The sequence below is a fragment of the Nelumbo lutea genome, chromosome 1 (assembly GCF_056320005.1).
Source record: "Nelumbo lutea isolate HS-2025 chromosome 1, American lotus-T2T, whole genome shotgun sequence".
Taxonomy (NCBI): Eukaryota; Viridiplantae; Streptophyta; class Magnoliopsida; order Proteales; family Nelumbonaceae; genus Nelumbo; species Nelumbo lutea.
This window is the reverse complement of record NC_142684.1, coordinates 145,649,738-145,677,685: the sequence shown is the minus strand read 5'-3', so window position 1 is coordinate 145,677,685 and position 27,948 is coordinate 145,649,738. Positions and strand designations below refer to the sequence as shown.

At 38.6% G+C, this 27,948-nt stretch overlaps 1 protein-coding gene across 2 annotated transcripts in view; it reads right to left on the bottom strand.

Moving 5' to 3' along the window:
- The window catches only part of TDP1 (tyrosyl-DNA phosphodiesterase-like protein), a 101,944-nt gene that overhangs the window by 38,191 nt on the left and 35,805 nt on the right, over positions 1-27,948 (bottom strand). For both annotated transcript variants that reach the window (XM_088950025.1, XM_088950034.1), the window contains 7 exons: positions 23,674-23,835; positions 14,395-14,455; positions 13,761-13,837; positions 13,402-13,659; positions 11,252-11,341; positions 9,814-9,948; positions 4,999-5,148 (listed from right to left, as the gene is read on the bottom strand). In XM_088950025.1, the coding sequence (XP_088806151.1) occupies positions 4,999-5,148; positions 9,814-9,948; positions 11,252-11,341; positions 13,402-13,659; positions 13,761-13,837; positions 14,395-14,455; positions 23,674-23,835 (933 nt within the window). The remainder of the gene's footprint in view (positions 1-4,998; positions 5,149-9,813; positions 9,949-11,251; positions 11,342-13,401; positions 13,660-13,760; positions 13,838-14,394; positions 14,456-23,673; positions 23,836-27,948) is intronic.

Here is a 27,948-nt window from a genome sequence, read left to right as displayed (position 1 = left end):
GATTGAAATCAGCTGCCGGCAGTCTTGGTTTCCATCAGTGAGAGTGCATCCCCGATCATTACCTTTGTCCGACAAAGGGGCTGATCCTGTCACCATGATCACCCACTCAGATGAATTCTCAGACTGTCCCAACATACCCAGGTTTTGACCCCCGCTAAGGATCTCACTGATTGGTACATCAAAGACAGCCCAATCCGACACCTAGTGCAGTATCATAATCGAGTCTAGGGGTCGGGTGTAACTTTCCAGTTTTGCCCACCAATCTCCAAGGTCCAGGGCAATACTGGAAATCTGGTCCAGTTAAAAAATTCAATTAATCTTACACTGTATGTACCTAGGGTCTCACCCCGATAGCTGAGACAAGCCACCCCAACCGACTTGGTGGCACCACAGTGTCAGCCTTTCCATGATAGGTCTCCCCAGACCGACCCACTAGCTGTGAACATTCTAAACTAACATGAGTCTCTTTAAGTGTCCAGTTTAAGGGTATTACACAGAAACATACCAAGGGAACATGAATCAAATATGTACTTTTATTCATTTACAATAAACTCATAAAGTACATCATTTTGATTGAAGCTAAGGGCGTACAAAACTATCTAACATAACACAATACGGGTTCTATAGTCGTTAACTGCAAATTTCTCATGGGAGCTACATTAGCTGGACGTGAAGAACGCTTTCCTGAATGGTGATCTACATGAGGAGGTATTCATGAATCCTCCACCTGGTTATGATTTTGATGGGAAAGTTTATAGACTGAGGAAAGCACTATATGGTCTTAAGCAATCCCCTCGAGCTTGGTTTGAAAGGCTTTGTGGGGCCATGAAGAAAGTGGGGTACATTCAGAGTGGTGCAGATCATACCTTGTTCATAAGGAAACATGATAGCAGATTTACAACACTTATTGTCTATGTGGATGATATGGTGATTATCGAAAATGATCCAGAAGAGATAAGAAGATTGAAGGAGTTCTTGGCATCTGAGTTTGATATCAAAGATTTAGGCCATCTGAGATACTTCCTTGGAATTAAGGTTGCTAGGTCACAAGAGGGCATTTATATATCTCAAATGAAGTATGTCCTTGATCTTCTGGAGGAGACAGGTACGATGGGGAGTAGACCCACAGATACTCCAATAGAGAAGAATCATTGTCTACAGGAATCAGTTGGAGAGGACTACCCTGATAAAAAATGATACCAAAAGCTGGTGGGAAAATTGATTTATCTATCTCTTACTCGACTTGACATTGCTTATGCGGTGCAATATTGCCAGCCAGTTCATGCACTCTCCAAAGATTTCTCATATGAAAGCAGTGGAATGGATCCTCAAATATTTGAAGACATGCCCGGGACAAGGAATTTTGTTCAAAAAGCACAATAAAATTGAAATTGAGGCATTTACTGATGCAGATTGGGATGGTTCTATTGGAGATAGGAAGTCTACTTCTGGATATTGTGAAGGGATGAGAGATCCATCATATGGATGGACGAACCCTATAGGAAGGTTGGGCGAAATTTAAAAAATTTCTCTCTCCCATCTGGGAATTGCATTCCTTATTTTAAAAAACTGCATTTTCAATGATCAATCTTGAACCAAACCAGACCAGATCTGAAACCGAAAGGGAGAAGAGGGATATACCTGATACGGAGTAGTAGTAACTCCCAATGAAGGTGTTCACGCCCAAGGAGATAACCAAAACCCGCTTCCACTGAAGATGACGCAATGTATGGTGAGGTAGGATCAACAGGACGGCTCTTCAACAAGAACCGAATTCTTCAGCAAAAATGAAGTAGAGGGCTGGTGAGCATGACTTCAGATTGCTTCTTCTACCAAGAAGCAATATCAAGAACAATTCTTGATCACTCCCACAAGTGGAGATCGAATTGGGAGGGGCAGCAAGAATAGGAAAGAACTCTGCAGATTGTTGTCTTGTATCTGGTGTATTTTTCATGTCTGCCATGCTCTCTTATTTATAGTCTTAAAGAGACAACCTCCTAATCTGATTAAGAGTTTCCTAATCCAAATCTTTATTTGGATCTGAACTCTTTAAGTGATAAGGATAATCCCTTATCTTATCTGCAGTTCAAGATTAGCTTAATCCTAATCAAATTAGGAGTTTCCTAATCCAAATCTTTATTTGGATCTTGACTCTTTAAATGGATAAGACTTATCCTCTTATCTTTATCTGTTGATCCAAACCCAGATCCACCCCTATTTAATTAATCTAATTAACCCAGTTCAAAATTGGGCTTTAGGCCCATTAAGTTTATGTGTTCACTTATCCTTTTAACCTATTGCCCAGTTGGCTCTCTTTGCATGGCGTGGGACCAAAACATTGATCTACACATTGGCCACATGGGTTCAACTCAGCCTTTGTTATAAGGCCTGGTTGAATTCACTATAGGAGACAGTGAACCCCTGAGACTATCACTATAGACTCTTAATGGGCCCAACATTTACACTAAATGGTCTTTGGGTCCAGCCACCTTATGAAAACCCAAGGACTGTGGGCAGATGCAAAATTAGCCCATCAAATATTACCCTCAATGGTCTTACACTTAACCTCTCAGCCCATAATGATCAAACACTGCCCGACAAGAGAGGACCTCTCCCTCGGTTGCAAGGAGCAGTGCTGCACTCTCCACTCACATGGATCCCGGAAATTAAAACCTTTTGCTAACATTTTAAAACCATAATATATATGTGTATATCTCTATATAAATATATTTTGCAAAAACAAATTTCAACGGTTGAAATCAACTGTCAGCAGTTTACGTTGCCATCAGAGAGAGTGCATCCCCGATCATTCACTTTGTCCGACAAAGAGGCTAATCTTGTCACTATGATCACCCACTCAGATGAATTCTCGAATTGTCCCAACATACCCAAGTTTTGACCCCCTCTAAGGATCTCACTGATTGGCATATCAAAGACAGCCCGATCCAACACCTAGTGTAGTACCATAACCGACTCTAGGGGGCAGGTGTAACATTTTAGTTTTGCCCATCTATCTCCAAGGTCTAGAGAAATACTGTAATTTTGGTCCAGTTCAGGGTTTCAAGAAAATCTACACTACATGTACCTCAGGTCTCACCTTAAGACAGCCCGATCCAACACCTAGCGTAGTACCATAATCGAGTCTAGGGGTCAGGTGTAACATTTTAGTTTTTCCCATCTATCTCCAAGGTCTAGAGAAATACTATAATTTTGGTCCAGTTCAGGGTTTCAAGAAAATCTACACTACATGTACCTCAGGTCTCACCTTGGTAGTTGAGACAAGCCACCCCAACCAACTTGGTGGTACATCAGTGTCAGCCTTGGTAGGATAAATCTCCCCAGATCTATCAAACGGTTGTGAAGATTCTAAACTAACACGAATCTCATAAGTGTTAAGTTTAAGGGTATTACACAGAAACACACCACAATGACATGAATCAATTATGTACTTTATTCATTTACAATAAATGTCAGAAGATACATCAATCTGATTGGAGCTAAGAGCATAACTGTCTAACATATTGCACATTTGTTGGAAGGAATTTGGTTACATGACGAAGTAAAAAACAGAATGTGGTAGCTAGATCAAGTCCAAAAGCTGAATATCAGGCTATGGCTCATGGTGTTGTTGAACTATTGTGGCTTAGGACTCTCCTTGGTGAGCTCGGGATAAAGGTTGAGTGTCCTCTCAAGTTGTATTGTGACAAGGCTACCATCAACATTGCAAATAACCCAGTGCAACATGATAGGACTAAGTATATTGAGATTGACTGACACTTTGTTAGAGAGAGGATTGTCTCGGGTGAACTTTGCATTCCTTATACTCCTTCTGAGATGTAGGTTGCAGATGTCTTGACAAAAGGACTATCTTCACTGAAGTTCTTAGGCTTACTTGGCAAACTAAACATGGCTGACATCCATGCTTAGCTTGAGGGGGAGTGTTGGTTTGAGTGGTTAAGTGTTAATGGGTTTAGTTTAACTCTTATGTTTAAGTTTCTTAGTCTTTTATAGGCCTTTGTTACTGGGCCTAAACCTGTTTTATGTTTTATTTATCTTTATTATGTCTAGGTGTCCCATCACTAACCAGGGGCATTCTAGTCATTTCATGTATTTTCCTATTGTAAATATTTATAATTGCTTCTAGGGCCGGCTGAGACACTATTGCTGCCCATTATCAGATCTGTTCTCTCCTCTTCTTCTTCCTTGTCTGCAACTGCTATCCCGCAAACAAACTTTATGGATAGGGTTTTGTTGAAAGTGAAGGCGAGTACCCAATGTTGGTCCCATAGGCCAGACCAAGGTAAATTCATTCTTCTAAAAAAAAAAAAAAACAACACTTTCCAACTAATGTAAGAGGAGTCTCTGTTCTTGTACAAGGCAGGAGAATTCCACCTTTGGGTGAAAGTGGTTACTGTAATTTTGGATGTATGACCTTTTACTGTGACTTATCCCTGTATTGTTGACTGAAGCTGAATTCAACTCTTATTTCCAACCTTTTCTGAAGCTTAAGGCCTCTGAACCTTCTTCATGCACCCCTCCAAAGAGAGAGAGAGAGAGAGAGAGAGAAGAGAAGACAGGGTGATATCCCAATTTTAATTTTTCTTTTCATTTTAACTAATGAAATTTTAAGGCATCCTTCCTCTCCACCTAGTACTTTCTGGGATATTTCCACAAAAGAAGATTGATAAAGTTTAGACTATAGGTGCACACTTTAAATTTACCACAATTTAATTTCATATATTAAAAGTAGTAAACAATAGATATGTTGACATGCAGATGAACAGCCTTGAATATTCCCTGTTTCATGGATGGAGAATAGTAGTGAAGCAGGATTAAACAAGGAGATGAGTTACAAAAAGCACAATTTAAGGGAAACAAATAAGTTCCATCAAATACTGGATGGCATAATGTAAAAATGTCAAAGTCTCCAGGAGTAGCCAAAACATATTGATTAAAATGAATTACAGAGATCAGCAATGGTAAAGCTGATTTTCTTACCTCCAAAGAGCGTCTAACATCTTCTACAGTGGGCCAAACTATCAAGGGCTTCCCCAAACCCAGAGGCATTTTATCATCAGAAAGTCCTGATGACATTGACAATGCTAACTCAGACATCCACTTTTCATCTAGAGAACCAAGGGAAGAGAACTGCATTATAGCATTGAGGTTACTTTTCAATCTAATATATATTACCAGATCCATTCAGCATCTTAAAAGCATATAACCTTTTTTTATCAATAACCAGATCAACAAGCTTTATTAAGGAAAAATCTGAGAAATATAAAATGATCTAGTTCTAGAAACAAGGGGATCCAGATCCAAATGTTTCAAGGAAAGGCATACTAAAACACAAAATTTATCAAAGGTACATCAGCAATCACAAAGTACCTGCTCTAACTATATTATTATGGTAGTGAATCATCCCAGCAAAACTTGCTCTCCCTACTCCTCTAACTAAGCTGCTGAGAAGTATGTAATTTATTAAAGAGTTCAATCCAAGGATCATGATTTTGAAACCATACCAAGGAAGAGATTCATCAAACTGGAAAAAACTCTCACAAAATAACAGTACAATTAAACCAAGGAAATATTTTTCTGTAAACATTAATCATCTCAAAGAAAATATCAATATTTTATGGGCCACCATGGTAGCACATTAGCACTTAGATTTGGAAGCATTTTCCCGCAACCATATGACTATCATATCCAGTGGTTGATGGACTTCTGAGCCCTGATTCATATACTTGATACAAATCCCTAATCCCTAGCCTTCCATGAGTAAATCTGGCAATGCTTCCATTCCCCTTACAGATGTCCTCTCTTGCAGCGCCAGTTTACATTAATATATATAAGGCGACCATAATTAGAAGGGAAAGGACCCTTATGCCCCTACCTCAGCATAAAAAAACTGGTTTAACTAGTCCAAACGGACCCTAACTCAGCAGAATACAAACGTAAGAAATAAAACTAGCATTCCAACACTCCCCCTCAAGTTGGGACATGGATGTCAATCAAGCCAAACTTGTCACACAAATTATTATGCCGCACATGATGAAGGCCCTTAGTGAAGATGTCTGCAAGTTGTTCCTCTGATCTGACATAAGGAGTGCACACTTCTCCGCTCACAAGTTTTTCTCTAATAAAATGCTTGTCCACTTCAATATGTTTTGTTCTACCTGTTAGACAGTTTTGTATGCCCTTAGCTTCAATCAAAATTGATGTACTTTATGAGTTTATTGTAAATGAATAAAAGTGCATATTTGATTCACGTTCCCTTGGTATGTTTCTGTGTAATACCCTTAAACTGGACACTTAATGAGACTCGTGTTAGTTTAGAATGTTCACAGCCAGTGGGTCGGTCTGGGCCTGACAAGGCTGACACTGTGGTGCCACCAAGTCGGTTGGGGTGGCCTGTCTCAGCTGCCAGGGTGAGACCCTAGGCACATACAGTGTAGAATTAATTGAATCTATGAACTGGACTAGATTTCCAGTATTGCCCTGGACCTTGGAGATTGATGGGCAAAACTGGAAAGTTACACCCGACCCCTAGATTTGATTATGATACTGCACTAGGTGTCGGATTGGGCTGTCTTTGATATACCATTCAGTGAGATCCTTAGCGGGGTTCAAAACCTGGGTATGTTGGGACAGCTTGAGAATTCATCTGAGTGGGTGATCATAGTGACAGGATCAGCCCCTTTGTCGGACAAAGGTAATGATCGGGGATGCACTCTCACTGATGGAAGCCAAGACTGCCGGTAGCCGATTTCAATAGTTGAGATTTGTTTTGCAAAATATATTTTATATGAGATATAAAAGTATATATATGATGGTTTCGAAATGATTTGCAAAAGGTTTTAATTCCTAGAATCCCTATAAACAGAGAGTGCAACACTGTTCCTTGCAGCCAAGGGAGAGGTCCTCTCTTGTCGGGCAGTGTATCATCATTATGGGCTAAGAGGTTAAGTGTAAGACCAGTGAGGATAATACCTAATATCTTGCATCTGCCCACAGTCCCTGGGTGTTACAAGGTGGTTTGGCCCAGGGACCACTTAGGGTAAGTGTTGGGCCCATAGAAACCATGAGATGGGTTTCAGGGGGTGCACTATCCATAACAGTGTATTCGGCCAGGCCTTGTAACAAAGGCTAGGCCGAACCCATGTGGCTAATGTGTAGATCAATCTTTGGGTCCCATGCCATACAAGGAAGCCCAACTGGGCAGCAGTTTGGAAGGCTAAGTGAGTGCATAACCTTAAATAGGCCTAGACCCTATCCACTTAGAGAGTCCAAGATCTAAATGAGATTTATATCTGGAAGCTTCCTAATTAGATTAGGAGATGACTGATCTGATCTGTAGATAAGATAACGGTTATCCCTTATCACTTAAAGGGACTTCTAATCCAAATATGATTTGGATCACTAACTCCTAATGGGATTAGGAGTTGATCCCTTTAAGGTTATAAAAAGGAGGAGGGGGCGGCAACCTTATGACATGCAACCAATACATTCTTGTTTTCAGATCTGAAATCACAAGAAGAGAGAATTCTGCTCCCTGTGAATACTCGCTTGCCGCCTCCTTCCTACAGTCGCCGCCTCCAGCAGTTCGATCTCCTACTCTCTACAGGAGTAATCAATATTTGATCTTGACACCAATCTTTTGGGGAAAAGATTGATTGGAGTTGTATTCACAAGCCATCCTATTGATTCTTGCGAAGGGTCAAGTTCTTTTAGAAGAACACTGCTGATTTTGCTCCATCCTGCACTACGCCATCTTCAGTGGGAGTAGATTTTGGATCCTTCCTTGGGCGTGAACACCTCCATTGGGAGATACTATTTCTCTGTATCAGGTACATCCTCCTTCTTACTCTTTTTGGTTCAGATCTGGTTTGGTTAATGGTTCAAGATTGATCCTTGAAAAATATGTTTTTCTAAAATAGGGAATTTGATTCCCTGCAAAGATGGGAGAAATTTTTGAAATTTGCCCCCTTATTCTGCATTCTTTGGGCGTCCATGTGATGGATATCCTATCCCTTCACTATCATGGAGGACTGGGTTAGCAGCAATATTGATAGCAGCTTTGTTGTCACAGTAGAATGACATAGGTTTATTAACTGCAAAACCCAGTTCTCCTAACAAGTTTTTTATCCCATCATTTCAGCAACTCCACGAGACATGGTTCTGTATTCTGCCTCGACACTGGATCTAGCCACCACACTTTGCTTCTTACTTCTCCAGGTGACTAGGTTTCTTCCCACAAAAGTACAATACCCACTGGTAGATTTTCTGTCATCGATTGCCCCTTCTCAATCAGCATCTATATACACCTTCACTTTCAAATGCCCATATGTTTCTGGAAAAGTAAACCAGCTCCTGGGAACTTCTTGAGGTATCTAAGGATTCTTTCTGTAGCTTCAAAGTGAGTTGTCTTAAGATTATGCATGAACTGACTAAGGACACCCACTGCATAGGCAATATCAGGCCTGGTCATAAACAAATATAAGAGTCTCCCTACAAGTCTCAAGAACTTCTTCACATCTTCAAACACCCCCCCTGATTGTCTCCTAGCTGATGGTTGGGTTCAATGGGTGAATCATTTGGTTTCACTCCCAACTTGCCTGTATCCCCTAATAGATCTAGTACATATTTCCTTTGGGAAATAAAGATGCCCTTTTTTGAGCGGGCAACTTCAATTCCAAGGAAATAATGTAAGGGACCTAGATCTTTCACCTCAAATTGAGTGGCTAGAAATTTCTTCAGCATCTGTATTTCAGTCTTCCAGTCTTTAGTGATTACTATTTCATCAACATACACAATTAAAACTGCAATTTTCCCTTCACCTTTCCTTACAAACAAAGTATGATCTGACTGGCATTGTTTGAATCCCATTTGTTACTGCTTAATGAAACCTACTAAACCAGGCCCAAGGTGATTGTTTCAACCCTTATAATGATTTTTTTAACTTGCACACCTTCTGCTCACTACCTTTGGCATAGAAACCTGGAGGTTGAGTCATGTAAACCTCCTCCTCTAGGTCACCGTTCAAGAATGCATTCTTGATATCCAACTGATGAAGTCCCCAATCAAGATTAGCTGTTAGTGAGAGGAGGGTTCTGATCGAATTCATCTTGGCTACTGGAGCAAAGGTCTCTACATAATCTACTCCATACACTTGTGTAAACCCTTTGGCCACCAATCTAGCTTTGTATCTTTCTATTGAACCATCAGCTCTATGCTTTACTGTGAAAACCCACTTGCAACCCACTAGTTCCTTCCCTTCAAGAAGATTCACTAACTCCCAGGTGCCATTTTTGTGTAAGGCATTAATTTCTTCCTTCGTTGCATCTGTCCATTCAAGTTTGGATAAAGCTTCTGCCACATTATTAGGAACAGAGACACTGTCAATAAAGGAAAGGAATGCACGGTATGAAGGTGAAATATGATCATAAGAAACATAAGAATATTTTTTAAGGGTTAGATCAGGTTTGTTTTGATATTGGATCAATGGTTTTGGATTGGCTCCTTGTGCATCCTGGATTTCATGATCTCGACAGAGCTTCCTTTCAGCAGTGGCTTTTAGGGAAGCATTGTATTCAGCAGCAGATGTTTAAGAGAGTTTTTATCTGTTTCATGGCTATATGTTGTATCTTTCAGTGTCCTCTCATAAACCCTTTTTATATCCTTCTCTTTTAATGAAGTTATTTATTTATTTATTATCAAGTGTAAGAAAAAAGCATACTTGTCTGCACAAGTATACCAACATCCATATGATAGAGGGAAAATTCCATAAATATCAAGAAAGAGATATTATTATACCTGGTAAACAAGAGGGGAGTTTTTAAATTCTTTATCAAAAATACACTCCTGAAGAACTGTACGAAGTTTCATATGCCCCCACTTTTTCAGGTTGGGACCCATATGATACCCAGGAACAGATGCAATTAACCTGACCTGAAAAGTAGAGCAACAGAAAAGAAATATAGCAGTGAATGAGACCAGGAAAGGGAAAGATTCACACTAGGAAGTCTCAAGACTAAAACATGGAAATAACAGGATTAGATCATTAGAATGACCACATTTCAAGAAAATAAAAGAACTAAAAATACAATGGGCATATTTATTCAGGAGAAGTTGCATAATTTCTCTACAAATTTGCTACTGCTTCAGTAAATACATGGCATAAAGACCTAGGACTTTTGTCCCTTCCATGGAGATCTTTATTAAAATGACATATTGCAATTTGGTGGGTTTTAATGAAATATAACAAATTCCCTTGCCTCTTGTTATGTATTCATGATCATAGTTGTCAAGGCAACGGCTAGGCAGGTGCCTAGGCGGCAAGGTGCCCTTGGAGGCTTGCCTCGCCTAATCACCGAGAAGTTTTCTATAGCGTGTTATAAAAAACCTTTATATTCTTAATTTTTTGAGGTTACAATTATAAAATAGACATTTTAAAACTAAAATATTCATTTTGTGTGTTTATATACTAATTTCTTTTTATTATTTTCTTATTTGTTAGGGTTTAATCAACACAAACATTGCTAAATGCTGTATTGAACCCTCAAAGACTTCAAAACCTGAACCAATAAGTAAGGAAGAACAAAAATTGTTGGTCAATCAACACATTTTCTTCTTTTTCTTTACTAATTTTGTGTGTGTATATACTGATTTCTTCTTCTTCTTTTCCTACAACAGAAATAGGGGTTCGGCCCCTATATATTTTTTTTAATTTTCTTTTATTTCTTCTTTTTCTTCTCATGAATATGTTGGAATATGTTGATTTTCTATACTATAACATAAAGTTTATACTTTTCTTATGAAAATTATGGATATTTATTAAGGAAATACGATTATGGAACCTAGGGAACTACCCTAGGATACATGTTTTTACTTAAAAAAAATCCATTGCCTAGGCGATGCCTAGGCACCCGCCTAGGCAACTAGGCAACAAGGCACCCCCCTGTCACCTAGCCTCGCCTTGGCGCCTTGAAAACTATGTTCGCGATTTAGAAAGCATAATATTATACTTGCATGTAGCCTTGAAGACATCAATGGATGAACTTATGCATCACAGGCTTTGCATAAACAGTTTAGGTTAGCTCATAGTAAAGTTCAAGAAATCAATGACAATTTCAACAAGCCTTATCTATGGAATATCCCCTCATGGAAAGTTTTAAACATAATTATCATCCAAGGCATTACTTATCAGTGAAAGAAATGATTCTGAAATCATAGGAAGGAAACGGAATGCTACCACTGCACTTCTATAATCAAACTTCTTAAAAAATGACGGGTTGATAGTGACATTTCCAATGGATGGTAAGTTAACACTCAGCTCGTGCCACTGCAAATATTCAAACGAGACTAATTAGCACAATTTCTACTGAATCTGATCAAACGAGCAACACAAATATGTTTAAGAAATACCTAGGATATCAGAATTATCCATTCACATCTCATTCCAGTACTATAGTCATGATGAAGCATCAGAATACTTCAGCTGACCAGGACATAATGCTACTGAATAGTAACATATAACATGATTAAGAACATGTCTGAATCATTTGTTCTCAATCCTTTTAGATATCTTGAAGTAGTCATAAACCAAAAGAGCAGCAAATAATCAAAATTATGATTGGCCTTCCACAGAAAAGATTGATTGATGGTTCCCATCAAATAAAACATGTCATAATTTTGTAATTTACAAAAAAAAAAAGAAACATTAGTTGATTGAATGTTTCCATACAAAAGAAATAAGGAAATCCATCAGCACAAATCAAAGGCCAGAAAACAAGCCAACCCAAAAGCCTGCTCAGTTACAGTGATGGTATAAAATATGGCTTTGTTATATCTTTGGACACTTCAAGTTGGTACTTGGTCATCATTGGCACTCAGATGTGTGAGGTATTTACTACAGATGCCAAGTAACAGGCTTCTCTAATTTTTCCGGCCAAGTTCCATGGACCACCCAAGTTGCCAGAAAATATCACAGCATATCCTATGACTGATTATAAACTAGGAAGAAAATGTCTCTAAATCATACCTAGGCAAACAACTATGCATGTTAGGTTCCCTTGATCTAGTCATCTCAAAGTTAACTATGCAATCCTTCAAAAAGTTTTGCATTCCATCTTCACTGCCATAGTTAGAAAAAATCCATTCCTACTTTTATATCTGGTGACATGTTCATTACAAATAAGTGGCTTAAGAACCAATAAATGAAAAATCTTCAACATTTGTAATCACCACATTCTCAAAGCCTACTCCACTTAAAAATACAGATGTTCGTTTCTTTGGGAGGATCACAAAAAATGGTGAACATCATTTTTACAAAGAAAGCAACCACTAGGAAGAAAGTCCCAATGTCCCAGTTGTGTATGATGCCCATTAAGGCTTCTTGGATGTCCCCATGTAACACCTGTAAAACACCGACAATCATAATGAAGTTTTCTGCAAAACTACCCAGTAGAATCTATAACCTGGGAAAAGATGATTAGTACAATATTTTCTACTTGCATAGAGCATGCATGTGACAGTTCCCTACTAATCAGCTTCATCTTAGAGACATATATATTGAGAATCACTTTCCACAGAAAGGAATGCTACTTTGCAACAAGCAAGGGAGCTCCATAGGATCTATCTTACAATTGTTACCCTTGACCGCACCCCCCCCCCAAAAAAAAAAAAATTAAAAAAAAAATGAGATAGGGCAGAACCAAATCCTCCTATATTGTCCCACTCCAACACTACTACACCATCATATCCCACAATAAACTGGCTTCCAGGTCAAGCTAGAAGCCTAGAAAAGGAACCTGCATTATTATTACTGCCAACAAGTTAATACCACTGCAACTCTTTAGCAGAAATCTCAGTCTCAAAATGGTGCTTGAATGGATTGTCTACCACTTCTTAGATAAAGATGACTCTAGAATGGATTAGCTACCACATTATAGATACTCCTAAAATGTAATTGGAATGATTTTCATTGAAACAGAGCAGATTGCTCTGGTTCTGTGGTGGCCACATAGGTGATGCAGATTCTACAAAGGCAAATTTCCTTGCCTTGCCTTCTTCACTGGAACTGGAACCGTTATTGCCAAGAACTTGCAAATTATTGGCTTGACACTGCTTCTTGTTTGGATCTCTTGATAGTCAACCAACATTTTTCTCTCCTTGATTCCTGTTATTGATTATTAACTAACAACAGAACTAATCATCACCTATCAGAAAGAAAATTACTGAAGTTTTCTCAAAAGAAAAAGTATTAACAGAGAAATAACAAAAAAATGTCACTTTTAGTCATTTCTATTATCACACACAACTTGAGAAACAACATATAATCACAAAAATCTAGGCACACCCTAAGAAATCTAAGCCTCCATACATTTACTGCATATTTAATACCTTTAGCACACTAAGATAATCTATCAAATCAGTTTCAAAGCTGCATCCTTTCTTCACATCTTTTTTATCTTTCCAAGGAAAATCTTGCATCCATAGTCCTTGGCTTTTGTTGTTCCAGTCAACATATATCAAATTTGCTGTATGTATAACAATCCGCACCCCTCGAGGATAGACAAGAAACATGGCCTTTGAATGGTGTGTCCCAAAAGAAATAGGCAGTGAGGGCTTATGCAGAGACCAATTAGGAGGCTTCTTCCTCTGAAAAGAATTAGAAGTAGTGGAGATCAATAAGTTAAATGTTTAATAAAAAACATCAACCAAATAGCTCATAATAAATGTAGTTAAAAAAAATACAAGACCTTCATATGATCTACTGCACCATCACCTTCTCCATGAATAACAAGCACATGAGGGATCTTTGAAAGAACTGGACATGCTACAAGAAAGAAAACCTTCATTATTAGATAAAAAATATGGAATAAATTCATCTTAAATAAAATATGCAAATGCACCTTAAATTAACCATATAACTCCAAAATAATGCATATGACCATCACAAAAATATATAATTGTAGCATGATAATAACTAGATGAATTCATAAGTGATATATGGGAGGAGATGATTCCTCCAAACATCTTCTCCGAAGGGCCTAAATTCAGTCATGCTAGAAGGTATGCACCTTTCAGCAGGTCCACTAAGAAAGTCTCCCTCATAAATGTTGTCCAGACTGGAAAATAAAATAATTGTAAGAATAACAAAATGATGAAAACAATCAATCAATAACTCTTCATTTGGTTGGTCAGAGACAATATACCCAATAGCCCATACAAAGTTCTTTGTTTTCCTGTGATAATTTACTTTTTTTCTAGGGAAGACCTAAAAGAATCGAAAAGAACCCTCAAAAGTGCAAAAATCATGAAAAGATGAAGCGAACATTATGAGAAAATAGAGATCTGTGAAAAAGAGTGAAATTATTAATTAATCAAACTCACCAGATAACAACCAATCTATATCCACCATGTAATTTGAAAGAACAGCCACAAGGACATCACCCTGATGACCAATTCAACAAACATAAATTCAGTTTTCATCATTAGTTTCTTGAGAACTTTGCTATAGAAAATGGAAAAAAATGCATATTCTGCAGAAATCAAGGATGTTCCAATTGCATTGTATGTTGCCATGGAAGCTAGGACTCTAGGCTCCATGATATAATGACATTAAATCCATGTGGTGTAGGATGAAAAGGAGAATGTCCTAAAATGAATGAAATAGGAAGAACAGGAAATTAAATATCTGGATTATGAGAAGGGGATGCAAATCTGAAAACAGAAGAAAAAGTTAAGAAAGAGAATAAGTACTGCACCTTTATAGAAAGAGCAATAGAAAAGAGAAAACAATAAAAAGGTCACATACTTACCCATAGATAACATTACTTCAAAGTAATCTTTTCATTTTGTTATTTAACTCTAAATTTCAATTACAAAAACTCTATTTATTAAACATAAACACTCGGATCTCCCTTTACAGACTCAAAATCAACTAGGAAACTTGGCTGACGCAATGGATAAATAGAAAGCAGAAATAGGGAAGGATGAGGTTAGGTAAAGCATCGGCCATAAACACATTATTTTTTTCATTCACAAGCAATAAAATTCATCCTTTATCAATAAAAGAATACTTCAAAGCTAAGGCAAACTGATAGGTAACCTGTAAGGACAAAACTGAAAACTCCAACTCCTAAAATAACTCTAATATCCTACTTCAACCTTCCAAAATTCTAAAACCTCTCTAACAAAAATTTTTTAAACTAATTTGACCCTTTAAATGACTAATTGTATTTCTAAGAACTAATAAACTAGAAAATTAATTTGGAAAAACTCAAAAATAATAAAATCTAAATCTGATAAGGAATTCAGAGAAAACCGATTTCTTTCTCCATGCAGTGTTACATATCCTGTAGTCTGACTCAGCAAGATCAAGAAACAAGAACAAACAAGCACATCTATAGTATAGAAAAATATTGGACTCATGGACCTTCCAAGACTGATCTCTTCATGACAGTTGAAGTCCTTTGGTAAGTGGAGCAGAACCCTCTGGAATATAGTTCCTTTAACTCTCTGTTGGTGTGTGTGGAGAGAGCATAACAAAGAACTTTTTTGGATCACTCTTCTTCCTCCTGAGGAGTCCGTGGGAATATAGAAAGTTGTCTTATTAAATGGACTTCTATTATTAAATGTTTCACAGGAATTAAGTATGATCACTTCAGTAGGCAGTGGAATAGGCTAATCCGGTATGATAGTTTTACTTTGTAATCACCATTTCAGTACTATGGTGGGCCTATCCTCTGCCTTTTTGTGCCTTTGTTTTGAGGGAAGCAGTTCCTCCTTTCTATTAATAATATTTTCATCTTTCAGGACAAAATAAAATAGGCCATATTTTGTTGAATTTTAACATTAAAACCTATAGAGAAAGACCTAAAAGACTATCTTTGTTAATTAATAACATTTTATAGGAAAGTTGGCATTATTTGTGTACATTAGCTGTACTCTTATGTTGAATAAGCAAGGAGAAAAAGAGAGATGTCACATAGACATTTCATATGTTTAGGAGAGTCCATGCAACAGTCTCCATGATTTTTTTCCTGCATCAACATGAATCTTCGAACCAACCCACACCTATCCGATTACTGTCAGAGTCAAGTCAAAAGTTCAGAGAGAGAGAAAGAGAGAAACAAAAGATTGGTGGGAGTGTCACCTTGTAACAGCCAACACCCTAAAAGATATATTTATATTAAAAAAAGGTAAAAGGACAAGTCTTCCCTTAGTGAACAAAAGAGAGTACATAAATTAGATGTACAACAATGAAGAGTAAAAGTACAAAAATAGCCCTATGGCTAGATCTTCTCATTGTCTCTACACTCCCTCTCAAACTTATGCCTAGGAATAAGCACCAGTTTGTCCATGAGAAATAGATGCCGAGCCCGAGTCATTGCTTTAGTCAACAGGTCTACTAGTTGGAGCTCAGAGGGGACATGAGGAAGAGATATAATACCCTCAAGAAGGAGATCGTGGATGAAGTGGCAATCAACTTCTATGTGTTTAGTGAGCTCATGGAAGATGGGGTTGGAAGCAATTTTGATTGCACTGACATTGTCTACATAGAGAGGAACATATGGTGATGGTTCATTAAGTATTTCAAGTAGAAGAGCCCGGAGCCATATGATCTCACTACACACGGAAGACATGGCCCTGTATTCAGCTTCAATTGAAGATTTGGATATAGTAGGTTGTTTCTTGCACTTCCACGAGATAAGGGAGTTGCCTAAGAATACACACCAGCCAGTACTGGACTGTCGGGTGTCAGAGCACCCAGCCCAATCAACACCCGCATAAGTTGTAAGGTTAATAGGGGATGAGGAGGAGAAAAATATCCCGTGTGATACGGTGCCTCACACATATCCAATGATCCAATGAACTGCAGATAGATGAGGTTGTATTGGAGAAGACACGAACTGGCTCACCAGTTGAACTACATAAGATATATCTGGCCGAGTCATGCTGAGATAGATTAAATTGCCCACTAATTGACGATAAAGGGTAGGGTCTTCAAGAAGAGAACCATCATCTTTGCTGAGTTTCAAATTCAGTTCTAGTGGGGTGTCCACAATCTTGAAATCACTAAGATTTGCCAGTTTAACGAGATCAACCACATACTTTGTTGGTTAACAAAATAGCCTCGAGAATTTCTGCTCACTTCAAGCCCCAAGTCCTTCATCTTAAAGGACTCACTTAGTAACTGTTGTAGCTTAGAAATCCCTTCTATATCATCCCCTGTAATGAGTATATCATTGACATAAAGAAGTAATATTGTTACTCCCTACTTCCGCCTTAAGGTGAATAAAGAATAATCAGAAGAACTCTAGATAAAGCCAGCATAAGTGATGACACATATGAACTTCTCAAACCATGCTTTAGGAGCTTGCTTCAGGCCATAAAGTGACTTCTTCAGACTACAAACAAGCTGCAGGTCTATACAATATCCAGGAGTAGGCTTCATATAGATTGTCTCCTTCAACTCCCCATGGAGAAAAGCATTCTTGACGTCCATCTAATGGATTGTCCACTGTTTGGTTGCAAATACAGCCATCGGAAGTCGTACAGTGGTCATTTTAGCTACAGGAGCAAAAGTCTCCTCATAGTCTATCCCATATTCCTATTTAAAGCATTGTGCAACAACCTAGCCTTATATTTGTCTAGGTTTCCACCAAATTTTAGTTTTACAGAACAGACCCATCGACTACCTATGAGAGATGTCTCGGGTGGAGCTTTGACCAAGTCCTAGGTGTCATATTTTCAATGAGGGCTCAAATCTCAAAATCCATGGCATCTTTCCATTGTAGTTCTGCTACAACCTGCTGGTAAGATCTGGGAATGTCTGTGGTAGATAAAACAACAGAAAAGGAGCTATAGTCTAGTGAAAAACCATAACGGTCAGGTGGGCGAGAAATTCTAGAGGAACGGCGTAAATTGGGTGTAGTGGGTTCAAGGGGAAGATCAGGTGCACTTACTGAGGCAGCTGGAGTGACTAGATCAACAACTAGTGGTGGAGCAAAGAGGGCATTGAGACTAAAAAAGACCATTGCTTCTTGAAGTAGGTCTAAAGTTGTGGAGGTGACAAAAGTATATCTGAGGTACCTGTGAAGGGATGAGAGATCCATCCCATGGACGCCCAAAGATTGCAGAATAAGGGGCGAATTTCAAAAATTTTTCTCTCCCTTCAACTGGGAATCACATTCCCTATTTAGAAAATCATATTTTCAATGATGATTCTTGAACCTTAAACTGAACCAGATCTGAACCAAAAGGAATAGGAGAGAATTATACCTGATACGGAGAAGTAATATCTCCCAACGAAGGTGTTCACGCCCAAGGAAGGATCCAAAGACTGCTCCCACTGAAGATGGCGCAGTGCAGGATGGAGCAGAATCAGCAGTGTTCTTCCCCAAGAACTCTGTCCTTCGCAAGAATCAGTAGAATGGTATGTGAGCACAGCTTCCTTCTCAATCCTTTCTCAAAGAACTGATGTCAAGATCCAATCTTGACTTCTCCCACAACGGGAGATCGAACTGGCAAACAGGGCGTCAAGAACAGGGAGGCGGCAAGAGAGTATTCGCAGGGTGCAGAATTCTCTCTTCTTGATTTCAGTACTAAAGAGGATCTGATGTATCTCTTGGTCTCTCTCAAGGCTGCCGCCCCCTCCTTTTTGTTAACTTAAAAGATCAGCTCCTAATCCCATTAGGAGGTGCTTATCCAAATCATATTTGGATCAGCCTTCTCTTCTACAGATAAGGATAAACCCTTATCTTATCTGCAGATTAGATTAGCTTTCTCCTAATCCCATTAGGAGGTTTCTAGATCTGAATCACATTCAGATCTGGACTCTCTGAGTGGATAGGATTAAAACCCTATCCTATCTGCTAATCCATCTCAGAATTCGCCCCTTTAATTAACTAAATAAATAGCCCAGTTCAAAATGGGCTTTAGGCCCATTAAGCTTATGTGCTCACTTAACCTTCCTAACTGCTGCCCAGTTGGGCTTCCTTGTATGGCGTGGGACCCAAGCATTGATCTACACATCAGCCACATGGGTTCGGCCCAGCCTTTGTTACAAGGCCTGGTCGAATACATTGTTAAAGACAGTGCACCCCCTGAAACCCATCGAATGGGCTCTATGAGCCCAACACTTACCCTAAGTGATCCCTGGGCCAAGCCACCTTGTAACACCCAGGGACTGTGGGCAGATGCAAGATTAGCCCATCAGGTATTATCCTCAATGGTCTTACACTTAACCTCTCAGCCCTTAATGATCATACACTGCCTGACAAGAGAGGACCTCTCCCTCGGCTGCAAGGAACAGTGTTGCACTCTCCACTTATATGGATCCCGGGAATTAAAACCTTTTTGCAAACATTTTAGAAACCATAATGTATATACTTTTATATCTCATATAAAATATACTTTGCAAAACAAATCTCAACGGTTGAAATCGGCTGCCGGCAGTCTTGGTTTCCAACAGTGAGAGTGCATCCCCGATCATTACCTTTGTCCGACAAAGGGGCTGATCCTGTCACTATGATCACCCACTCAGATGAATTCTCGGATTGTCCCAACATACCCAGGTTTTGACCCCCGCTAAGGATCTCACTGATTGGTACATCAAAGACAGCCCGATCCGACACCTAGTGCAGTATCATAATCGTGTCTAGGGGTCCGGTGTAACTTTCCAGTTTTGCCCATCAATCTCCAAGGTCCAGGGCAATACTGGAAATCTGGTCCAGTTCAAAGATTCAATTAATCCCACACTGTATGTGCCTAGGGTCTCACCCCGGTAGCCGAGACAAGCCACCCCAACCGACTTGGTGGCACCACAGTGTCAGCCTTGTCAGGATTGGTCTCCCCAAACCGACCCACTGGCTGTGAACATTCTAAACTAACACGAGTCTCAATAAGTGTCCAGTTTAAGGGTATTACACAGAAACATACCAAGGGAACATGAATCAAATATGCACTTTTATTCATTTACAATAAACTCATAAAGTACATCAATTTTGATTGAAGCTAAGGGCATACAAAACTGTCTAACAACCTGTAGAGTCAAAATTGTGCAACAAGAAAATGGAAGGAGCTAGGAATTTTATAATATATTCAAAAATGGACACACTCTCAAGAAAAACTATATTACGAGAGCTTCTAATACGACAGACCGAAGGATCATAGCAAAGGAATCCTTTATGTTCAGAACTGTACCCCATAAAGGCACACAAAGCTACTTGTGTAGTTAACTTTGTGCATTCATGAGGTGGAAGGTGACAAAAGAAGCAGAACCAAAAACCCTTAGCATAGATAGATCTGGGGGTTTGTTAAAGAGAGATTGATAAAGGAGAAGAATTATTCAAAACAAATGATGGAAGACGATTTATGAGATACACAACAGTGTTGTCCACCTCCACCCAAAACCAAGAGGGTATATGGGAATCCTGTAGAAGTGTTCTGACTACACTCAAGATATGTCCATTCTTCCTTTCTACTACCCCATTTTGTTGTGAGGTGCCTGGACAGGATTTTTGGAATTGAATTCCATGTTGCTTTAAATAAATTTGGAAGTCTCCAAGATACTCTCCCCTTGAATCCGATTGTAGCACACATATCCAAGCATCAAATTGGGCAGTAACATAGGTATATAAGTGTTTAAATACTGTGTACAGTTCAAAGTTCTTTCGAAGAAAATAAACCCAAGTGAAACGGGTGCAGTCATCAATAAAGGTTACAAAGTACTTATATCCCAACCGTGAGACAACTGGAGACCAGACATCACTATGTATTAAATAAAAAGGGACTGTAGCATGCTCAAAGTAAGAAGGAAAAGGTAAAATATAACTCTTACATAAACCACAAGTAATGCAATCTTTACTCACATTCTTAAAGAAAAGTGTAGAAACAGGTAAACTACCAAAAGCAAATAATTGATCAAGCTTCTTAGAAAACGGATGGACAAGGCGTTTATGCCACAAAAGCCAATCATTATTACAATTAAAAGATTCAAAGCCATAAGTGGTAGAAAGCAAACACGAAGTAGAAACAGGTGCAGTCCTATTCTTCTCAAACTCCAAAGCAAATAGTCTTCCCAATCTACGTCCCTTCCCCTTCACCTCCCCAGTTTTCCGATCCTGTATCAAACCGTCAAAAGTGAATGAGACAGTGTTACCTTCCTCTACAAGTTGACCAACAGAAATCAAATTGGTGGTGAGCTTAGGTACAAATAAAGTTTTGGATAAATGAAATGGAGATGACTTAGAAGTAGATAAATACAAATCATCATAGCCAAATATATCCAATTTTTCACAATTTGCAGTGATAATATGTTTATTGGGAGGATGGGGTTTGGGATACTAACCGAGTATGGCCCCTGTCATATGGTTAGAGGCTCCTGAGTCAATATACAAAAGGTGATTTGGTGAAGGACAATAGGTTCGTGACTTACCATACAAACCTATAGCATAAAAGGCTGAGGAAATGACCAAGGACATGAGTTGTCGAATCCGTTCTTCAGACATGTCATTGGAGGTGTCATTTTGGCTAGCTACAAAAGTAATAGAGGAGGCATTTGAGCCATCTATAACAGTCTAATAGGCCTTGTAGCTTCCTTTCTTTTGATTTGATCCACTACCTTTCTGAGGCCGAGTAGGACATTCAGTAATAATATGGCCGAATTGCTTGCAATAAGTGCATGTATTCTTCTTCTTACAATGGGAGACAATGTGCCCAAACTCCTTACATCCATACCATTGTACCTTAGAGAGGTCCTTTTTCCCTTTTGGTTTAGTTGCCAAGAAGACAACATCAATGTTGGGATCTTTTCTCCTATCCAGTGTAGCCTGTGTAGCAAATCTGGTTTCCACCCTCAAAATTTCCCCAATGATAGTATCTAAGTCAAGAAGTTTTCCTCGGCTCAAGATATTAGATCTGTCAACTTTAAACTCAGGCCTTACATGCATTAGGAAATGCATAATCTTCCTTCTATCAAAGTGTTCCTTCATGTAGTTCACACAACAATCTACCGGATCCCATGTGAACTAACTCATATTCTATCCAAAGGTTGATGAACCCCGCATAATATTCTTGTACCTTTCTGTCTCCTTAATAGTACGAGAAGATATCAACCTCTATCTGATTCGGATACTGTCTAGAGGTGTTCGATTGCAGATAAACCTTCTTGAGATACTAGTACATCTCATAGGCTATCCTATACCCACTCATAGGGATAACAATATCAGTTTCGACTGAACCTAGGATCCATAACGCAATTTTTGCATTGTCGATCTTCCATTGATTAAGGCCCTTAATATCAGAATCATCAGGTTTAGATACAGAGCCATCCAGATATCCCCAAAGACCCTTACCTTCGACATGGAATTGAAAGTTAAACTTCCATAATGCGTAGTTTGTGCCATTGAATTTAATAGGAAGAACCTCCATCCTTTCTAATTCCATTGGGAGACAAAAGGCAACAACACACACTTCCAGAAAACCAATAAAATTCGAGCCAGAGGATGAAGAAGAAAGTACCTTTTAGTCGATGTCCAAAAAAGGTAATTGTAATGCTCTGCCGAACTAAAGAGTGGATCGAAACCCCTCAAAATCAAAACTGGTCTAAATCAAACCAAAAGGATTCGGTAGATCTGCTCTGGGAGACACCAGATCTAAGATTTCAGGCTGATCTAATGTCTCTACAAGGAGATCTAAGAAGAAAGATGAATCCAATGGCACAGCAGTCCAAGAAGATGATCTGTAAAGTTCAGATCTGTAGCCAATCTAGGAAGAGGACTAAAGGACACTCAAGAACCTCCTAAATACTGTTAGAGAGTTCTTGAAGCAGTAGTAACAGAGATGATCGAGGAGATACTGTGTAGATCAGGTCGTGACCTGCTCTGGTACCATGTCAGAGTCAAGTTGAAAGTTCAGAGAGAGAGAAAGAGGGAAACAAAAGATTGGTGGGAGTGTTACCTTGTAACAGTCAACACCTTAAAAGATATATTTATATTAAAAAAGGTAAAAGGGCAATCTGCCCTTGGTGTACAAAAGAAAGAGAGTACATAAATTAGATGTACAACAATGAAGAGTAAAAGTACAAAAATAGCCATACGGCTAGATCTCACTGTCTCTACAATTACAACCTAAAAATTACTTTTCATCAATACTGTCAAAACTAGGAAAAACACCAACCCGGGCCCCTAAAACAAAGCTAAGATCACAGCTATAAGAGAATCACTGAAGTGAATTGATCCAAAGAAAATAAAGATGGCCCTTTTATGACTATATGAGGGATAGTGTTAGTGCTTCCTCTTGTTGGACAAGTGAAGTAACAGAACAAGTAGAAATCCTTTAGTTTGCATACATGGAACATTTATACTAAATACTAAGAGCCTAAAACGTATTTTTTACTAATATGCATACTACACGTCATCTTACCTTGTTAAATAGTTCTTTATAGACGGAAGAATAAAAAAATCAGTTTTTCCCACTATAAAAAGACAAACAACCATTATCTTTATATTTCAAAATACAGTTGCACTGAACAAAACAGAATGGCCAAAAAGGATTCATGTAGCTGACCCCATATAGTTGGGACAAGGTTTAGATGATAACAACGATTAGTTCACCAATGCAGTCATGGATGAAGTAAAATACTATGGCATCATGTACAATTACCTGAATCACATCTCCAATAGAAATTGAAGAGGAATTTGCCCATGGAGGTAGCCCTTGAACTTGCAAGAGCCGAAAGGATAAATGAAATTTCTCTTTTGGGACACTAAAATGGCGAATTGCCTCCAAACGCTCATTAGAATTCGCAGGTGGAAGTTCATCCATCTGAGAAAGGGTAATCAAAATCTCCAGTCACCGTAGAGCTTTGGAAATAGTTTGAACAATAGCATCAGAATAAAATACCAAGATGCATCAGGTAATTGATTAGCAATGTTATAGAGAAGTGGATAAAAGAAACCACAAAAAAAAAGATCTTTTTCTTTTCTTTATTTTAACCTTTGCATATAAAACTATGATCACATGTAGCATATTGTCATATATAAAAAGAATGTAACAATCATGACTGGTAAAAGAAGCACAGGCTAAAAAGTTTGTTTTTTATAATAAACAAAATTCTGGTTGAAAAGCTAGTCTTCAAAACTTCAAACCACACCAATGCCAAGTAAGTTTCAGATGAAGCATTTACATGATTGATAAATTCATGCAAGGTCATTAACAGGAAAAAGCATAAAGACAAATTAATTGAAGGCAAAAAGCAAAAAAGCATTCATGGTCTGGAGAGTAATGGCTAGGATGCTGAGGTTAATCCTCACTCGTCTTCAACTTCACCTTGGAAAACAATTCATGAGGTATATGCATCTTTCCTTAGCTTGATCCTGTTTAATGTGAGAAGGGATGATAAAATCCAGTTCTGGATAGACCTTAGGATGGGGGAAATACCACTAAAAGATCAATTTCCTGAACTCCTTGCCCTATCTAACCAAAAGGGTGAACCTATGTCTAGTTTGGGAATACCCTCTCCTTTAGGCTTCAATTGGAACCTGGGTTTCAAAACAGGCCTAAGAGAGAGTGAGCATTTTTCTTTAATTACCTATTTGACATTTTAGAGATAGCTTTCATATACCCAAACTTGAAACACTCTAGAATTTGGTTTTCCTCCTCTAATGAACTTCACTTGTTCCCCCTTTTTCAAGCATCTAGCCTTGGTTCTCAAGGGGTTGTTTTCCCTGTGAAAGAAATTTGGAGTAAGCCAATCCCACCAAAAATTCAAGCCTTCCACTGGGAAATTTTCCTTGTAAAGGTAAATACTTGTGATATGTTGCAAGAAAGAAGACCCTCTTATTTGATCAAAAAAAAAAAAAACCCTCTTTTTGACTTTTTCTTCATATGTGTTTCTTATGTAGGGGTAGTGGAGAGTGTCAACACTCTTGGCCGAATAGAGAAGAGAATAAGAATAATCTTAGAAGTGTCCAGAATAGTCAACCTGATGCAGTATGAGATTCAGACCAATTGAGTAAACATTTACAAAGTTGGTTTTCAAAGACCCATCTTAGTATGTATAGGGGGAGGATGATACAATACAGAAAAAAGATAATAAGTTTTATGCATGTTGGGAACACTCCAAGACACGTAAGAAGCTGGGATGACATTACTGATCCAACCGAGTAATTAATAACCAAGTTAGCGCCAGTAAGTAATTCCTATCTTAGTTTGAACTTACCAAGTTAGCATCAATGCGTAACTTCTATCTTAGTTCGAATTTACCAAACTAGCATCAACATGGAATTTCTATCTTAGTTTGTAGTTACCAAATTAGCATTAAATCATGATTTCTGAATTTTTGTTCAATTAGGACTTTCTTTTTGAGGAGTTTTAGTAGGTTTCTATTAAGGAGTGTTATCTTAGATTAGGAAATTTTCTTGTAGGAACCGTAAGGGTGTAAGTCTATATAAAGAGTAGCTAGGGAAAAACTAGGGGAGTTTTATGTTGATTTTCTCTTAATTATTCAGTGAAGAATTATTCTTCCTGTTTATTTCGGCTTTTGCTCTTTTCTTTGAAGCTTCTCTGAACATGGTTTGTTTCCATACTACACCACAACCCACACCTCAAAGAGTCTCTTATATATTAAAGGATATGTACAATTACAAGAATGCCCATATAGGGCTGAAAGAGGAAAAGAATAAAAAATACAAGTAATGTAATACACAAGAAGGACTATACTAATAAGATACATCAAGTCACAGAATCTCCATACTCCCCCTCAAACTGATGCATAGACATAAGCATCAATTTGCCTTTAAGAAAGAGGTGTCAAACTCTAGTCATGGCCTTGGTGAAGATATTGGCAATCTGCATGTCCAAGGCTACATGAGGAAGCGATATAGACCCAACAGTGAAAAGATCTCGGATAAAGTGGCAATCCACCTTGATGTGCTTGGTCCCCTCATGGAAGACAAGTTAGATGCAATCTTGATAGCACTCGTAAATTGTCTACATAGACAGCAAAAAGAAGAAGGGAGAAGGGAGAAGGGAGAAAAAAGGAGTTCGATAATCTCCTCTTTCTCCTCTCTAATCTTTTATTAGTCTTACTAAGATTACATAAATTACAAGTCTGCCCTTAAGTGGGTGTCCACCTCATCAACATTCTTAGAAAACATAAAGAGAATTAAAGGTCCATTAAGAAAAATAGCAAGAACTAATCAATAAGATAGAAATGGGCTAGGACCCATTCGACCCAATCTCTCTACACTCCCCCTCAAGCTAAGCATAGATATCAATCATGCCCAACTTGCTTATATAGTGAATCAGCTTTCCTTTAGGAACACCTTTTGTCAAAACATCAGCCAACTGTTCTTCAGAAACAATAAATGGCAGACAAACTTCTCCTGAAGCAACTCACTCCCGTATAGTGCCTGTCAACTTCTCTGTGTTTAGTTCTACCATGTTGAATAGGATTACGTGCAATGTTGATAGCGGCCTAATTGTCACAATATAACATCATTAGCTTCTCACAGTCTATACCCAATTCTTCTAAAAGTGATCTCCAGCACAAAAGTTCTGAAACTCTAGGTGTCATTGCCCTGTACTCTGCTTCAACCAAGGATCTAGCCACTACAGACTGCTTCTTACTCCTCCATGATACAATGCTCCTTGCCACCATAGCACAGTAACCAAAAGTGGACCTCCTATCATCAATATATCTAGCCCAGTCAGCATCATTGTATGCTTCTAGCTTCATTTGCCCATGCTTAGCAAACAAGATAACTTTCCCTGGAGTCCCTTTTAGATAAAACAGAACCCTCTCAGCAATTGCTAAATGTGTATCTCTGGGAGAATGCATGAACAAACTAATTACACTAACTGCATAGGAAATATCTAGTCGAGTCATTCAAAGATATAATAACTTCCCAACCAGTCTCTGGAACACTCCCTTATCAGTCAACAGTTCACCATCCATAGCTGACAGCTTATGATTTAGGTCTATAGGAGTGGAAGCCGGTCGAGCACCCAGTTTGCCAACCTCTGCAAGAAGATCAAGAACATACTTACGTTGAGAAATGAATATACCATCCTTAGACCTGGCAACTTCAATTCTCAAGAAATATTTGAGTTCACCCAAGTCATTAATATCAAACTCGGTGTTAAGAAATCTTTTGAGATGAGTAACTTCCTAAGTATCAGTACCAGTAACTACAATATAATCAACATAGACAATCAAAAGGGTCACTAAGGAATCTCTCCTCTTAACAACCAGGGTATGATCAGACTGAGTCTACGTATACTCAAAAGTAACAAGGGCAGCCCAAAATCCGTCAAACCAGGCTCTAGGAGATTGCTTAAGGCCATAAAGGGACTTCTTCAATTTACAGGCTTTCCCTTGCATCTCCTTCCCATACACCCCTAGAGGTAAAGACATATAGACCTCTTCATGTAGGTCTCCATTCAAGAAAGCATTTTTAACATCAAATTGATGAAGTAGCCAATCAAAGATAGCAAAACTCGAACTGAAGTCATTTTGGCCACTAGGGCAAAAGTTTCCAAGTAATCAATACCATACATCTGAGTGTATCCTTTACCAATCAAACGGGACTTAAATCTTTCAATAGTACCATCCGAATGATACTCTATAGTGAACACCCACTTACAGCTAACCGGTTCCTTTCCCTCAGGAAAATCCACAATTTCCCAAGTATTGTTCTTATGCAAAGCATCTAATTCAATCATCATAGCATCCCTCCATTCTAGTTTGGATAAGGCTTCTGGGACAAACCTGGGAGTCACATGTGTGGAAACAGAGGCAAGAAAGGAACAGTAGGAAGGGGAAAGAAGGTTGTAGGACAGGTGTTTGGAAATGCAATGAGTTGTACATTTTCGTTTGCCTTTGCGAAGAGCACTGGGGAGATCAAGGTTAGGAAAGGTATCAAAAGTGGTAGAAGG